This window comes from Mchenga conophoros, linkage group LG5, assembly GCF_057382185.1.
Source record: "Mchenga conophoros isolate Kocher_MC1m ecotype Shallow Benthic linkage group LG5, M_conophoros_male_GT1.1, whole genome shotgun sequence".
Taxonomy (NCBI): Eukaryota; Metazoa; Chordata; class Actinopteri; order Cichliformes; family Cichlidae; genus Mchenga; species Mchenga conophoros.
In genome coordinates, this window is record NC_140530.1 from 2,650,070 (window position 1) to 2,665,870 (window position 15,801).

A 15,801-nucleotide genomic window follows, 5' to 3' on the forward strand; every position below is an offset into this window, starting at 1 on the left:
ATTGCTGGTGCGGCAACACTAATGCCAAGTGACAGGCTTCCTTGTGAAGGAGAGGGGAGGCCGCTGAGTGCCGTAAAGCAAGACTACTTTTTCTTCTTTTTCACTTTGACAACACACTTGCTTACACTAGTGTACACACATAGCTCATATAAGCATACTCGCACAAACAAAGAAACAAATAAGACTAAGGTGGTGGGGGTGGGAGGTCTTTAAATCTGACTGCAAGACATTATGCACTTTACACAAAGGGCTTGTCTAATCCTACCTGCTCTGCTTTCCAGAGCCCACTGCTGGTCTATTCTAGTCCGGCTCACTAGCTCAGCAGTGAGGGTCCATTGATGACGACACTCAATTACCATAGTAACTCAGACAGTAGGTCAGAGCACCTCCCCTCTGCCCACCCTGCACGGCCAAGCTTGACCCTCAGCGAACATGTAAAACCTTTCACAGAATTAAGGATGTTCTTGTACAACATGGAATTCCAGAAATCACTGATGTGAGTCTATTTCTTTAGATATTGCTCAATGATTTAAAACCTGATATTCCGATGACGAATGTGGATACTAATGGAAAGCTACTTTCACAATTTAGCAATGATGATAAAAACAACTTTCTGATGTCTTCAGTCCAGTGATCAATTATTTTATGAATTAGTACAACAGGGGACCCCCCAGAGCTGGGGAACTCCCAATCAAAATGTTTTGACTGCAAAGGTATCCAAACATTCTAAAAGGTCAAATTAATTTTCACAGATTTAATTTCCTATTTTTCGTAAACAGTGATATATTCCCCCAAATGTCCTGCTATGAAGTAACACAAGCAATAAACATTATGGGAACAGTTTGTATGTGGCCAATGATTTTGGAGCCAAGGGTCTTCTATAGAGTTAGAAAAGTTGCTGCTAATGTAAAGCAGGCGTTTGGAGAATGTGAACCATTTTTCTGTGATTAGGCTATTGGTGCACAAATACAAACATCACCTTTAGTATAAAAAATGAGCTTTTTACATAAACTCCGTGAGCCACAGCTCATGTTTGGGTATGGCACAAATTGCAGCTGACCATTGACCATAGTCATAGCTGGGACAGCCATAAAAAGAGCACAGTGGGCGCTTCATGAAGAGAGCTGGTTAAAAAGTTAAGAAGAACAGCTAAATGCATCTCCTTCTACCTGCAATTCAGCAGATAAGAGAGAAAATACGGCGCAGCATTATAAAAACACGGTGGCTTGGAGAAGGGATTGGTGTATATTTGGGGTGGTGGGTGAAATGGGTTGAGGGGCCATGTTGTGAGGAACTAAACAGTTGGAATTACGGTCAGCGACCAGTCATTGAGTAAACATACAAAGAGCGTCAGAAAAGCTCTGTGGCAGACAATAAAAAAGAAAAAAACCCGGCAGCTTCAGGCCCTGAGAAAAGTGAGCCATTCTACTTACAAAGAGCCGCTTAGGGGAGGATTGAGGGAAGAAAAAAGAGGGCTAAAACACTTGTGGGCTCAGAGAACTCTATGAGGGGAGTGAAAATGGAATAAGCCAGCAAGCACTTGAGGGTCCTGCCGAGCACCTGAATGGGATAGAGGGGTGGAACACTGGAGGGGGGTCTGGGGAAGGTGAATGGCCTTCTTTTTGGGTCCAATTTGTCTCTTTTCACCCTGCTCACCCTGCTCAGGCTCTGACAGATGTACAAAGAGGGAGCGGCGCTGGGCCACTCATCCACATACACACATGAGCAGCTGTCACTTTTGTCAGACAAGTTAATCAAACAAATGCCACCGTACCTCCCTTTATAACAAAGCAGAAGGAAAAGGGGCTGTGAAAGAGTGATAGAGACCTGAGAGATGACATGCGTGTCCTCAATCAATTGACCCTGTTGGTCATCATCAATAAACCAGCAGGACCCGACAAAAGAGAAGTCTCCATTAAACTTGTATTTCCCTCCTCTCGGGATGATCGTGGCTTTAGCATCCTTAGCCGTTTCCTCCCAACACCATGGAGCTGGGTATGCTCACAGAGGATTTAGGCCAAAAAGAAACCAAGCAGGGAAACAAAATGCTCTCTCTCCCAGTAATTATTGAGAACTCTAAGCTGCTTACAGACTTCATTAAACAGAAGTGAAACCTTTCAGAGCATGTTATGAAAAAACACAGTCAGTGTAACATATTCTGCCTGGCTGTCCTTCGTTCTTCGTAACAACAACAACAATAATAATAATAATAATAATAATTATTATTATTATTATAATGATGATAACAAGAATAACAACAATATTAATAACAATAATAATAATATCATTATTATGATTATGATTATGGTTAATATTACTGATATGACTGTAACCATGACTCCCTGTTTGCTTGTGTAATCCTTTTAGTGTCATTTAAACAACAGATTACTCGGTAGCATAAAAAACAACGAGAGGATCAGTGCAGCATCGCAGTCATGTTGTTGTGGACGGGGTGAGGACAACTGATCTTTCTCTATGAGAAGTAAAAAAGTGGATTTGAAAGACGCAATTCTAAAAACGTTAGCTCTGTTGATATGCAGTGCCCATTATTGTGGGGTGTTCTCCTTACAACATAAAGAGCTTTGAGGTGTTTGTGATTTGACGCTATATAAATAAAACTGAATTATATTTGCTGAGATCAGAATAAATAATAGATAAACACTTTCAGTTTTTTCACCACAGTACTTCAAATAAAACTTTCAGCCAGTCAGATAAGGACAGCAGTTAAGATTGCATGGTGTTGATTAAATTGTTCACTTAGCCTGGCAGCTCATGACCAGAGATGGCAAAGTGGTGACAGCCAATTGGTATGACGGTATTCTCTGTCACTGCTAAACCCCCCCCCCCCCCCTCCACACATACACACACTGCACTCCGCACACACAACAGTAACACAAACCCACCCGCTGTGACCAAAGTACAGCAGTGCAGACAGCACCGATCTTAAATCCCACAATCTACAGCTCAGTTTGACCCGTGCCCTCACTCCACTTTACTTCAGCCCTCCGGCAGTTGGTAAACAGAGACGGCAGAAGCAGCAGCGATTAAAAAGCTCTTTATCTTTGGTCGTAGAGGAGTGCAATTTCACCATACTTGTGAATCTGACAACTACCCAAGGTCAGCGGAAATGCTTCAAATCAATCAATGAGCCGTGCTCCTAATCCCCTGTGAGCAAAGGCAGATTAAGTGTATAATTGACCCATGTAATCCCAGTATCTGCAACTCCAACCTTGGGGTTGGCTAAAGATTCGGTGGCTCAACAACTCTATCTTTATTTTCCTGCTCGCCTCGTGCCTGGACTGGGTACAGGGAGTGTCATAGTCCACAAAGCTGTGGGGTATCATTGCAGGACTGGATTTGTCTCAAGCTAAAGACATGTTTTTTTTTAATCAATGATCCCCAGGCGGCGCCAAACTAAGTCCTACTCCAGTATTATTTCAGCACATCTGTTTTAATCTATGCCTCTTCAGCCAGTCTTTCAAGAACCAGGGAGGGTAGAAAGGTTGCAAGGAGCCAAATTAATTTCTCCCTCATACATATAAATACAATCTCATAATACCTTAAAAAATCCAGCAACTCTAGGAGCCTTTTTATAGTGTGAGTTAGAGACTGCAGAGCTTAAAGCTGAACAAAATACTTTATATTGTATCTGCAGCATGAAGACCTTTGGAAAAATAATTAATCATATTTTGGAAAAGCTGTAAGTTTAGTGCAAAGTAAAGGCACACAACACACCACAACAATGCTTTTCATATTCTCTAAAGTCTGTATGTGAAATGGGTTGTTGCATAAAAGTGTTTGGTTTGTGATTTAGCCCACATCTATGGGTCTAATTCCCTTAACATAAAATGACAAAGTTGGCAGTGTATTGCCCAAGGTGACTTATAAAGAACAGGTCATTAGAATGTTAATTATATGTTATTGTGGTAAGGCATTGTAGCACCAGAGAAAACTAAAACCAGAATTAAATGAAATAATTAACAAAAGAGCAAAATGCATTTGGAGAACTTTCAACATGGTAATAAATCTGGGAAATAGGTACCGTCTATAGGTCTAATGCAGGGGTCGGCATGATGACGAGTGCATCTAAAATTTCCTCAGAAGCCAATGTGCCATATGACTGCATTAGCAATAAATGTAATAACGCTCTATATTAACAGTTACACACTATATAGAACAACTTTATAGGATTATATTTGTTCGCAGATGTTGGCAGCTGTCAGCGAATACTTATCAGCTGTTTGGAAACAAAAAAAAGACTTTTTATCCATAACAGCAAATGAACTGAACAACAGAAAATACAAATGCTATCTATGGTCTCCTCACAACAATGATAAGAAAAATAAACTGGGCTAATATGACATGTTTGTTGATACAGAGACACACATGTTAATGTGATCTGTGGTCTCCCACTCAGAGACACAGGTCTCCCAGTGTCCAGCATTCAGAGGCTACCTGAGGACTCATGTGAGAGAAAACCTGCTCACACAGACGTGTGGAGCCAAACACTGTCAATAAGGCCTCTGCAATGTTCTGAAGACCGTTAAACCTGTCAGGTAGTGACGTCCAGCAGGTGAACATGCAGCTCCATGAACACGCACAGCTGTGGATTCCAGCTGCGTCTGTAGTTCTGCAAACTTTGACCCCACAGAGTCGAGCTTTTCAGTTCAATCAGCTGCATTTCGATGTCCTCTGTTTCGAGCCAGTTAATGCGAGACAAATCCAGCTGACAAACCTTTCTGGTTTGATCAGAAAAGAAAACATTGGTCCAAACACCTGAAAGTCCCGAAAACACATTGTGAATTCTACGGATGTATCCGTGTTTTTCCGTGGTGCTGAAAAAAATCATCGGCCCGTCCAGCTATGCTTGTGCCATCAGTTAACTCTTCGCGTGCCAGCTGGGGCACGCGTGCCCAAGGTTGCTGACCCTTGGTCTCATGTGTAGGTGGCCCAGTGTATATGTGGAAAATATAGGCCCAAGGATATAATTCTGTGGAACTCCAGAAAATATTTATTTTTAGACGTACAGTCTGTACTTGAATCTGTTCAACCGAATTGGGGTTGCATAACAAAGTAAAGACTAAAGAGAATCCATCCATGTTAATTCAAGATGACAACCCCTACCCCAGCACTCACGTGCACACACAGCAGGCCCTTTGATGTGGTGGACTGTAACTCTGGCTGATGGTGGCTCATGTTTCAAAATAGTAGCAAATTTCCTACAACAGTTTTACAACAATTAATGTCAGCGGCTTAAATTTTGGAACCAACCACCTTTTGAAGAACGTGCCAGTGATTTTCCATTTATTTATTTATTTGACACAAGGAACCTTTCTAAGTGTGGCGTATGCACTGCATTATTGCACAAAGCTAACAGAGAGAAAACAGGGCTTTGTTTTGGGGGGTTTTGTTGTTGATTTTTTTAAAGACTGAGTGACAAGAAAAGCACAACAGAGCTGTAGGCAGCAGCTACAGACACCTTCACTGGCCCTTGTAATGCTGCAGGGAGAACTGATACAGACTGACAACAGAGGAGACTGCCTGAGACAAATTCCATTAGAAATGCTCTTGTGGAGGAGAACAGGATGCATGGCAAAGTAACAGATCAAGCTGTAGAAACAAACAGCAAACATCTAGCGCCAGACATCTTTCTGTCAGCCTGTGTGAGGACATACAGACAGAGAGATCACAGAAGAAGGAATAAACCTAAAGGCTTTGATTTAACACAATGCTACAGGCAGGTAGGGCCAACTGTACATATCAGGACACAATAAAGAAATGGGCATGCTTGACTAAGATTCTTGTTCTGTGATCCAGTTTAGAGATAACCCAGCAAGGAGAATTTTCAGGCCCTTGTGCTCTCAGTTTAGATTATGGAAACAGACACTCTCTACTTTTAAGATTAGGTTTTAAACTTTCCTTTTCGAGTGGATCCATCCCTTAGTCATGTTCTTAAACAGCTCTATTAGCTTCCAGTTCACCTATAAGTGATATTGATAATGGAATCAGAAAGGCTGTGTACTTTCTCCTCCGCATTTCTCCATGTACACTTAAAAGCCGCACCTCCAGACACCAGTCCGTCAAACTGAAGCTTGCAGATGACACCACAGGTGCAGGTGGAGATGAGTCGGCCTATAGGAGCGAGACTGACAGTCTTGTGACCTGATGCAGTGCCAGCAATCTGGAGCTCAATGCTGCCATAACAGAGAGATGATAGTGGACTTCAGGTTGAAACCAGCCTCCCCAGATCCCATCTTCCTGTATGCCTGCCCAGTGGAGACAGTGAAGGCCTTCTTCTTCATGGAATCAGCACCTCCCAGGACCTAAAGTGGGAGCTTAACATCAGCTCTCTCATAAACAAGGCATAGCAGAGAATGTCCTTCCTGCACCAGCTGAAAAAATACAACCTGTCAAAGTCAATGATGGTGCAGTTTTACTCCTCCATCAATTAATCAATCCTCACCTCCTCCATTACCATCTGGTACACAGACTGCAGTGTGTCTAAGAAGGTGATTGGCTACAATCTGCCTTCCCTACAAGACCTGTACAACTGCAGGACACTGAGGCAGGCAAGGAATATTGCTGGGGACCGCTCACACTGGACACAAACTGTTTGTGACACCTCCCCCTGGCTGCGGTCCATCAGAACCAACACCTCACGGCATAAGAATAGTTTCTTTCCCTGGGCTGTCAGACTACAACAACGGCCCCTCAGATCACTGCTCAGTTAACATGTTGCAATAACACACTTATTTACTCTGGCTATAAAAACTTTGCACACTGGATTCAGTGAAAGCATTTTGCACATCATGTCCCAGTTATATTTCGTCAGCTCATAATATCATATATTTCTTATTTTCTATATGTATTCGATATCTGTATCTGTTGTTAGTTAGCATATACAGTGGTCCGTCGTGTGAAAGGTGATAGGTGAAACCCGTGAAGTAGCCAACTTTATTTTTTACAATTATTATAGATGTTTAAAGGCTGTAAAACCCGTCACTACACACTTTATACACTTTTCTCAGACATTTTCACATTTTTCTCTCTTGTTTAAACTCTCAAAGTTCAAACCTTTATAGAAAAATAAGCCCAGTATTATAGAATGAAACCAAAGGCACACGCGGTTGCCTTTGACGGTGCAAAATGATTCGTCGACATTGTTGTTTGTTAGGGAGAAAACGTACAAACATATAGTACAGCACTTCAGAGTCACACTGCTAGCAATTTATGTAAATTTGACAAGCTCAACGCATCCTGTACTGTACAGGAGACACGGCACGAGATTGACTGACAATCTACAGTCTACAGCCAATCAGGACGCAGAACACAATGCGCTGTTAAAAAAATAAATAAACGCTTGGTGTAGATGGACAGCAGGTCAGGGAGCTCTGATTGAATGATGCGTTCTGCCGAGCGCACCACCCTTTGCAGATCTCGTCTGTCCTGCTTGGTGCTGTTCCCAAACCAGGTGCAGATGTTTGCCGTCAGGACGCTCTCGATGGTGCAGGAGTAGAAGTTCTTGAGCACCTTCAGTGGCAGATGGAAGTCTCTAAGTCTTCTGAGGAAGAAGAGACGCTGACGGGCTTTCTTAACCAGGGAGTTGATGTGACAGGACTATGACAGGTCCTGAGTGATGTGGACACCCAGGTATCGGAAACTGTCCACTCTCTCCACTGGTGTGTTACTGATGACCAGGGGCTCATAATTCCTCGCCTGCTTTGTAGTGAAGTCCACGATCAGCTCCTTAGTCTTGCTGATGTTTAGGAGGAGGTTATTCTCCTGGCACCAGGTCTCCAGGTTCGTAATCTCCTCCAGGTAGGCCGTCTCGATGTTGTCGGAGATCAGGCCCACAACAGCAGTGTCGTCAGAAAACTTGAGAATGGAGGTGGTGTCGGATGTGGCTACACAGTCATAAGTGTACAGTGAGTACAGCAGGGGGCTTCAAACACAGCCCTGAGGCACTCCAGTGCTGAGTGAGATGGAGGGGGAGACTTGTTTTCCCACCCTCACTGATTGGGGTCTGTCTGTGATGAAGTTGAGGATCCACTGACACAGTGATGAGCTGAGTCCTAGATCCTTCAACTTGGTGCTTAGAGGGAATTATTGTGTTGAATGCTGAACTGTAGTCCACGAACAGCATCCTAACATAATTCCCTCTGCCAGTGTCCAGGTGACTCAGGGATATGTGGAGCAGGTGAGATATGGCATCGTCTGTGGAACGATTAGTCCGGTAAGCAAACTGAAGTGAGTCGATGGTAGCAGGAAGTGAAGAAGTGATGTGATCTCTCATCAGCCTTTCAAAACACTTCATCACAATTGAAGTCAGTGCTACTGGACGGTAGTCATTGTGGCAAGCGGGCTGTTGTTTCTTTGGAACAGGAACAATAATGGACTGTTTGAAGCACGTGGGAACCACAGCTTGGGCCAGGGAGAGGTTGAAGATCTCTGTGAACACCGGTGCTAGTTGATCAGCGCAGGCTCTAAGGACCCGGCCAGGGATTGCATCTGGTCCTGCTGTCTTCCTGGTGTTCACCCTCCTGAAGGTGTTCCTCACGGCATGCTCTGTGATGATGAATGCATTTTCTTCACTGGTGCACTCCGAGCGCGCGCAGCCGTTTGTTGTTTTAATTGCTGTGGCGTCGCAGCGAGCATAAAACGTGTTCAGCTCATCAGCCAGTGAAGCATCGGCATTCATCATTGAAGAAGCTGGTCGTTTATAGTCCGTTATAGTCCGCAGTCCTTTCCACAGGCTCCTAGAGTCGCACTATGAGCTGTGACTCTAGTTTTCCCCTTATCTCCACTTTGCCTTTCTGACCGCGCTGCGCACGTTGTAGGACGCAGCCTTGTATAGGTCCATATTACCGGAGACGAGCCCTTCATTGTAGGCAGCGGTGCGTGATCTCAGAGCGTCGCGGATGTTTTTATCCACCCACGGCTTCTGGTTGGGAAACGTTCGGATGATAGTTCCTTCTGCTGTGTCGTCCGCTAGTTTCCCGATAAATCCCTCAACCGCTTCCGTAAACATGTTGATGTCATCAGAGCTGCGCCGAAACATGTCTGCGTCATCCAGTGCGTCATCCAGTGCGTCCTGCAGCGCGGCCACTGATTGGTCCGTCCAGCGAGCGACCTCACTCCTGATTGGTGGTTGCTGCTTTAGCCTTTGTTTGTAAGCAGGCATGTAAGGTTTGTAAGCAAAAAACATATCAAGGAACCAGGATCAGTATTTAACTAAACTGTCAGCAACCAATAAAACAGATCCACATGACCCCACAACAAAAGACTGCACTCCTGGCCCGTGGCCATTTCACAAATGGTTAGGCGCAGGATATGTTCATATCTCAAATTCAGGACTGCAACAAGTCATTAAGTGAAGTTATTAGTAATTATCAAGTGAACTGTAATAATGTAGACAGTCAAACAATTGATGGAAAGATGGAAAGGACAGTGTGTAAGTCTTTAACTGTGCACATGTATCAAACATCATCCTGTTACTTCATTATCTGTGGTTCCAAACTATAATTGGGCGGTGCTTTGGCCGGGCACAGTGTACAGCGGCAGCCTTTTGGTAGCTTCGTCATCTTCACACAGAGGAATCGTGTTCACAGGAATAGTTCCTTTTAACATTTTCTACCTCTGACAAACAAGAGTATAAAAATCTTTTTGTTTGATGAAGTTGGATAAAGTGAAAAATCTCAGCATCTCTCTCGACTTAACTTTTTTTTACGTCGGTCCTCCTTAATTTTTCTAACAGGATGTAAATTTTTCTCTATTAATGCACGGTCTTTCCTTCACAATACAAAGCACCTAGAGACAATTATTATTGTGATATGACACTTATATAAATAAAGTTATATTCCACTGGATTGAAATATTTGTGACATAGACAAAACCCAAAAGTTTGTTTTTAAATGAAATTCTATCAGTAGGTTAGGCGAGTGACTGTGCAGTGTACCTATACAATTTATGACCAGTGTTGGGCAAGTTACTTTGAAAAAGTAATTAATTATAGCTACTAGTTACTTCTTCAAAAAAGTAACTCAGTTAGTAACTGAGTTACAAGATTCTAAAAGTAATTAATTACTTGAAAAGTAACTATTGCGTTACTTTAAAAAAATGTTTAACCCTCTGGGGTCTAGGGTATAATGGCCATTTTTTAACTACTTTTGATGTTTCCTCCACAGTTTACCTTTAAAAACTGTTTACTTTGCCTTGCTTGGTCTCATTCTTTTCAGCACAACCTCACGTGTCTGAATTTACAGTTATGTTTTAATTTTGACTACTGTATTAACGCAATTGATCTAAAATCAGACAAAAAACATAAAATCTGAGTAGAAAAAGTTATATATAACTTTAAATGCAAATATAAATTGTCAATTTTGAAATCATATGCACCAGTTTTGCAAACAACAAAGTTATTTGCACCCATTTACCTTTTATCCTTTTTTTTTATTCAAACGACAATTTATTTGAAGTATCTTCGAATTTTTGAAGGCGATGCATGTTTGTTTTTATATTATATTTTTCACTGTACATTCTTGTAAATACATGTTACTTCTTTCTCTTTGTGTTTTATAAAAAACTTTGACTTGGAAAGCAGCCGTATGTCTCTTTTACTCACCAAATGAATGTTTTTCCCTTTTTCCTGGTGTTATCTCATACAGTAAAACTATGAACACTGAGAAAACCTGTTTTTTCTTTATTGACTAATATATATAACACCTGACTACTATATTTAGAGAGTTTAAGAATATGTGTAAATATATGTTTTATTAGAAGCAGATATCGCAGTATCGCAATACATTTAAACTCAACAGAAATTTGTAGTTGCCCAGATGGAAATCTTTTCTATTGTGGTCTAATGGAACAAAGACTGAACTATTTGGTCACAGTGACTGGAAGTGTATGTTTAATAAGAAAGGAAGCCAGGCCATTAAATTAAACTCTGCCAAGAAAAGTAATCAAATATGACACCTAAAGTGCTATGAAACTTTTTGGGATAGTTTTCAAATCATCAAACAAATTGTGACACTAAACAAAGAAGTTTATTAAGGGGAAAAGCTCTTCAAATCTAACTGTGATTAGCCACATTTTTCAGAAAGCTTCAAACACGAGTGAAACATCCCAGCAGTTAAATAAGTTGAGAGCAAAAGAAGAATTGACAGCTGTGAAAAACTATTTAGAGCACATTAACAATGGGGAAATACAGAAAAAAATCCAGATCTCACACAGTGATGCAAATGACCCATCAGTTAATCCATGTCCTGTTTCTCATTAGATTTGGTCTCATTGGAAGGACGGCTGTCCAGAAGCCAATCTTAAGGAACAGAATCATCAGAAAAGGCTGAAGCATGCCAGACTACACAAGAACTGGACTTGAAATCAGCAACAAGTCTGAAGGGGTTAACAATTCAATTCAATTTTATATATATAGCGCCAAATCACAACAACAGTCCCTATAAAGGTGCTTTATATTGTAAGGTAAATACCCCAAAAGAATACAGAATTACTCCAGCAATCAGATGACCCTCTATGAACAAGCACTTTGGCGATAGTGGGAAGGAAAAACTCCCTTTTAACAGGAAGAAACCTTACAAAGCTCATTGACCAGTTTGGGTGAGGGGAGGGAGACAGGACAAAGTTGTCTCTTTCTCTATGTTAGCCCTGGGACAGCCTGGTGACCTGTCTAATATTATGGCCTGTTTATGGTAGTTGGGATAGGCTTGAGCTCCTCAGCAACCTTGAATTGAATAAGTGGAAGAGAATGGATGGATAGCAGCAACTTCATTTTTCAGAATAACAATGACCCCAATCAAAATATCAATGCAGTGAAAGCATACCTGGATAGAAAAACACATAATGGAACATTATCTGTCATAGATTCACCTCCTAAGAGCTTGGACCAAATCATTACTGAAGCCGTGTGTGATCATCTTGATGACAAACAAACATAACAGAGGGCAGCCAACATCTAAGAGCAACTTTGAAATGTCCTTCACGAAGCATGAAGAACCTTTCTTGAGGAGTAGTTACAGAAATTACAAGTGGGCTTGGACAGAGTTCAGATGGTGTTGAAGAGTAAACTTGGTCATACCAAAGATCGACTTTCAAACAGAATACAAACTCTGCCTTTACAGTGTTTTATAAACTGTATTTCCACGTATGTTTGAACATTTCAGTAAATCACTGTACCTATATTTCATTTTTCTATCAAAATACAAATAGAGGTTAGATGGCTCAAGACTCTTGAACACTACTGTAAATTTTTAAGGTTTGTCTTAATGCACTTTAATTTAACTGTAATGCATGAAAGTTAACCAGAGGTTTTTAAACTAGTACTGTCCGCTGCCAGTGCTACCCCTCGGCTTGCCATAGAAACACCTATGGCATCAATTCAAAAATCTACTTCCCCTCATTCTCAAATTAGCGCATTCACAAGATTTTCAGAAAACTTTGGCTCTCATGAATCTCATTGACCTTTGACCTTACAGTTGAGGTCAATGAGACCTTCCGAGATTTTTAATAGATGCACTGAGGTATCAATTTCAAACTCCTACATTGCCTCATCCCTGAGTTATCACATTCACAAACCTGGGTGTCAATGTCAATGTCTTGCATTTGGCTTCTCTCCTCTCCTGTGAGGCAGTAATTGAAATATACGTCAATGCACTCTAAGCTATGGAGTAGAGTGTTGACTATGGGAATTTGTATCACCTGTTAACAAAAGCCCTGAGCTCTGTGTACTCTTCAGAGTTTACAAAACATTAGTAACTGCCAGTTTTGCTTGTTTGCTTATTTTTTTTTGTCTTTTTATTAAAAAAAAACCTGTGTACTGTTTTAATAAGACACTGTGACCTTTCCACTTTCTTACAGTCTCTGAATGTCCCTCTGCGCATTGCTGAGTTTGTGAGCTTCATATTGAAATATCAGCTGCTGTATGTTTTCCTCCCAACATCTGGACATTTTGGGTTCCAGCAGCATTCCTGTTCTATCCTTGGCCTCCAAATCTCTATAATAACTCTGTGTACTTCTTGCGAAGAGGCCTTAGTCATGTCAGGCTTTGTGCCTGTTACATGATCTTTACATGGCACTTTTTGTAAATATATCAACTCACTCATTGTGTATATCACATGCAGAAAGAGCGAACTTTTTTTTGTACACTTTTGTGCAGGCCTTGGATCCTCCTGGAGTTATCTGCTTGCAGTTGTTAGCATTTGTTCTTGTCCAGCAGTAACAAATAACAAACAACCAATCTCGTTGCCTACGTTTGTTATTTGGAATCTCTGTTACACTGAATGTAAGAACTGCAGTAGCTTAAAGTGCTGTGTGTTTGGTTTGTTTAACTCACCTCCAACTATACATTAATTTTAAAAAAACCCTTTAAAAAAAAAACAAGCAAACCTTAATACTTGCGAACATTTACTGTTCTCTTTTCACTTGCAATGATGTGAAACTAAATATTTACCTGACAGCTGCACATTAAGCGCAAATGAAGTAAATGAAACTTTGGTGTTACTCTTTGATTTGGAGAAAAGAGGCAATGCTGTAGCTTACTTACATCAAATATTCGCTCTACATACACCTCCTCATTGACCTTCTCCCGCAGCATGTCCTGGGAATGACGGACAAATGTCACATAACTGTCAGCTACATCCATCCCTGGCTTCTGTAAATAACCCGGAAAAAGGAGAAAAAGACATCAAATAAAAATTGTCTTTGCTTAGAAAAACAGTAAAAATGACAAAGTGTATTTTGGAAGGTACATGATTTACTCCTCATGGTGACACTTTATAATGACTATACACTTAAAAGCTTTAGTAAAGCATTAATGAATAGTTAACTCGCTGGTATGTAATTTATAAACATGGATAATTAATGGCGTAATACGCTCATACATGTTTAATAATAGCATTTTTATGAAATTTTATGTCATCTACAAAAAAGTTATTAAACAGCTGTTCATAGTTCACGGTATCATTTAGCAACTGATGAAAGAAGAAGTTAGATGAAAATGTATGCATATATGAAACTAGTTGGTTGAGTGTGTACTTATTTTATTAGCTGTTAGCTTTAGTACTTTGTGTGATCTCAAATTAATTGAGGTCACACAACAAGGTTTGCCTTACAAAGCATTCACAAATGAAAGTGAAAGGTCAGCCGGATCTCAAGTCTCAGTTATCTTCACAACAGAGAAAGGAAACAGACAAAGCTCATAGTGATACAGAAAATACAAATATTTATTGCATGATGCAAAAATACCTCACTTAAAAGCAGAATATCGAAATGGATGTTGGACCGTAATGTGAGTGCGTTTAGGTGTGTTTAAGATAGAAAGAGAAACAATATTATCTTTACCTCTTAAGCCCCAGGGGGGTTTCTGAGCTTCCTGCTCGAAAATGTAATGCCCAAATTTTATTGATTATTTCTCTGCAATTACAAACTCTGTCCTTACAATCTTGGTATCAAAATAAAGCTAACACTTGGGAAATTTCATCAGAGGTGTAAATATTGAAGCAGATATTACTGTGTCAAAGTTACTGAGACTGGAACACAGAAAAAGTAAGTAGATTTTATCCTCGCCTAATTCTTTTTATTTTTTTTTTTATTTTAGCAGATAACCCTTTTAAAAATATGCCTCAGATCACATTTGGTTCCAGAAATTCAGTAACCAACATATAAACATCATCTGTGCAAAGATTTATGTTTCTAAAGTGAAACAGTGAAAAATTACAGCCCTGTCAATACATGAATATCCAGACGTACAAAAATGTCCAATTTTGGCACACAATTGGACACCATGCCAGTTGATTTTTTTAGGTATTAAAGAGCAGATTAATAATACATTTTATTAACAGGCCTAAAAATGCTTTTTTTAAAAATAGATTTTTGAAGAATTAACCACACATTTACATTGTAATGGCCCTTTTCTGCAGTGCGCATGAAGCGTTTAATTGGTCTCTGGCCCTTTAAACTCCGAGGGCCTGTAACTTTGGTGTCTTTTGGTCAATTTGCATGATTGACACCTCTTTTTAATCGTTTGAGCCAATAGATTCACAGTAATGATGTCACGTTCACGTCACTTCAACCAATCAGACGTTGTAATGCCAAAACCCACGTTTTTACCAAATTTACTGCATGTGGCGTCTGTCCAGTCACGTAGGTGGGTCTAAAATGGAGGTTGTTGACGGAAAACAGCTCTGATGTGGCTAGGTAGGCATGGTAACTACTGGTAATCACGTGGCTACCGGCTACCGGCGAAAATAATGGAGGAACTCGGGACGGTAAGCCAATTTCTGTCCTAGCGCATTTGCGCCGCTGTTTGTTTTTGTGGTCTTCTTTTGCAGCTCATTCAGTGAATTTTGGTCTGATCGTGGTGAAACTTGGTGTGTGGAGTCAGTGATAGCCCTGGAAGCTAACCAGCCTATCTTTAGCCGGTTACATGAAGTCTGAAGAATTTCTGGTTGGGTTTTGTTTGTTTAGCGGACTTCTGTGCATTTACATAACTGCTCGTTTAATCACAGCTTGTTTTCGGTGTGTTTGGTAGTTGTAGAAATGGTTTATATGACATTTTAGCTGAGATTCTGAGGTTTCTGTGGATTCCGCACATGTCTATATTTATTAAATATAATAAATACTAATAAAAAGCATGTAAACATAAGTTTAACTAATATGTGGATAAATGGTATAGAGGCAGGACTTTGTCCTTTAGAGTGTGTTTGTTAGATCCACTGAGCAACCACTCATTGGCTGGTCTGACCTTCCCCCAACCTGTGTGCGCTGCTTGGACACCTGTGTGTGCCT

General features: G+C 40.7%; 1 protein-coding gene across 3 annotated transcripts in view; it reads right to left on the reverse strand.

Moving 5' to 3' along the window:
* The window catches only part of LOC146573582 (calcium-dependent secretion activator 1-like), a 329,487-nt gene that overhangs the window by 25,056 nt on the left and 288,630 nt on the right, over positions 1 to 15,801 (reverse strand). For all 3 annotated transcript variants that reach the window (XM_085272827.1, XM_085272826.1, XM_085272828.1), the window contains one exon: positions 13,559 to 13,666. In XM_085272827.1, the coding sequence (XP_085128953.1) occupies positions 13,559 to 13,666 (108 nt within the window). The remainder of the gene's footprint in view (positions 1 to 13,558; positions 13,667 to 15,801) is intronic.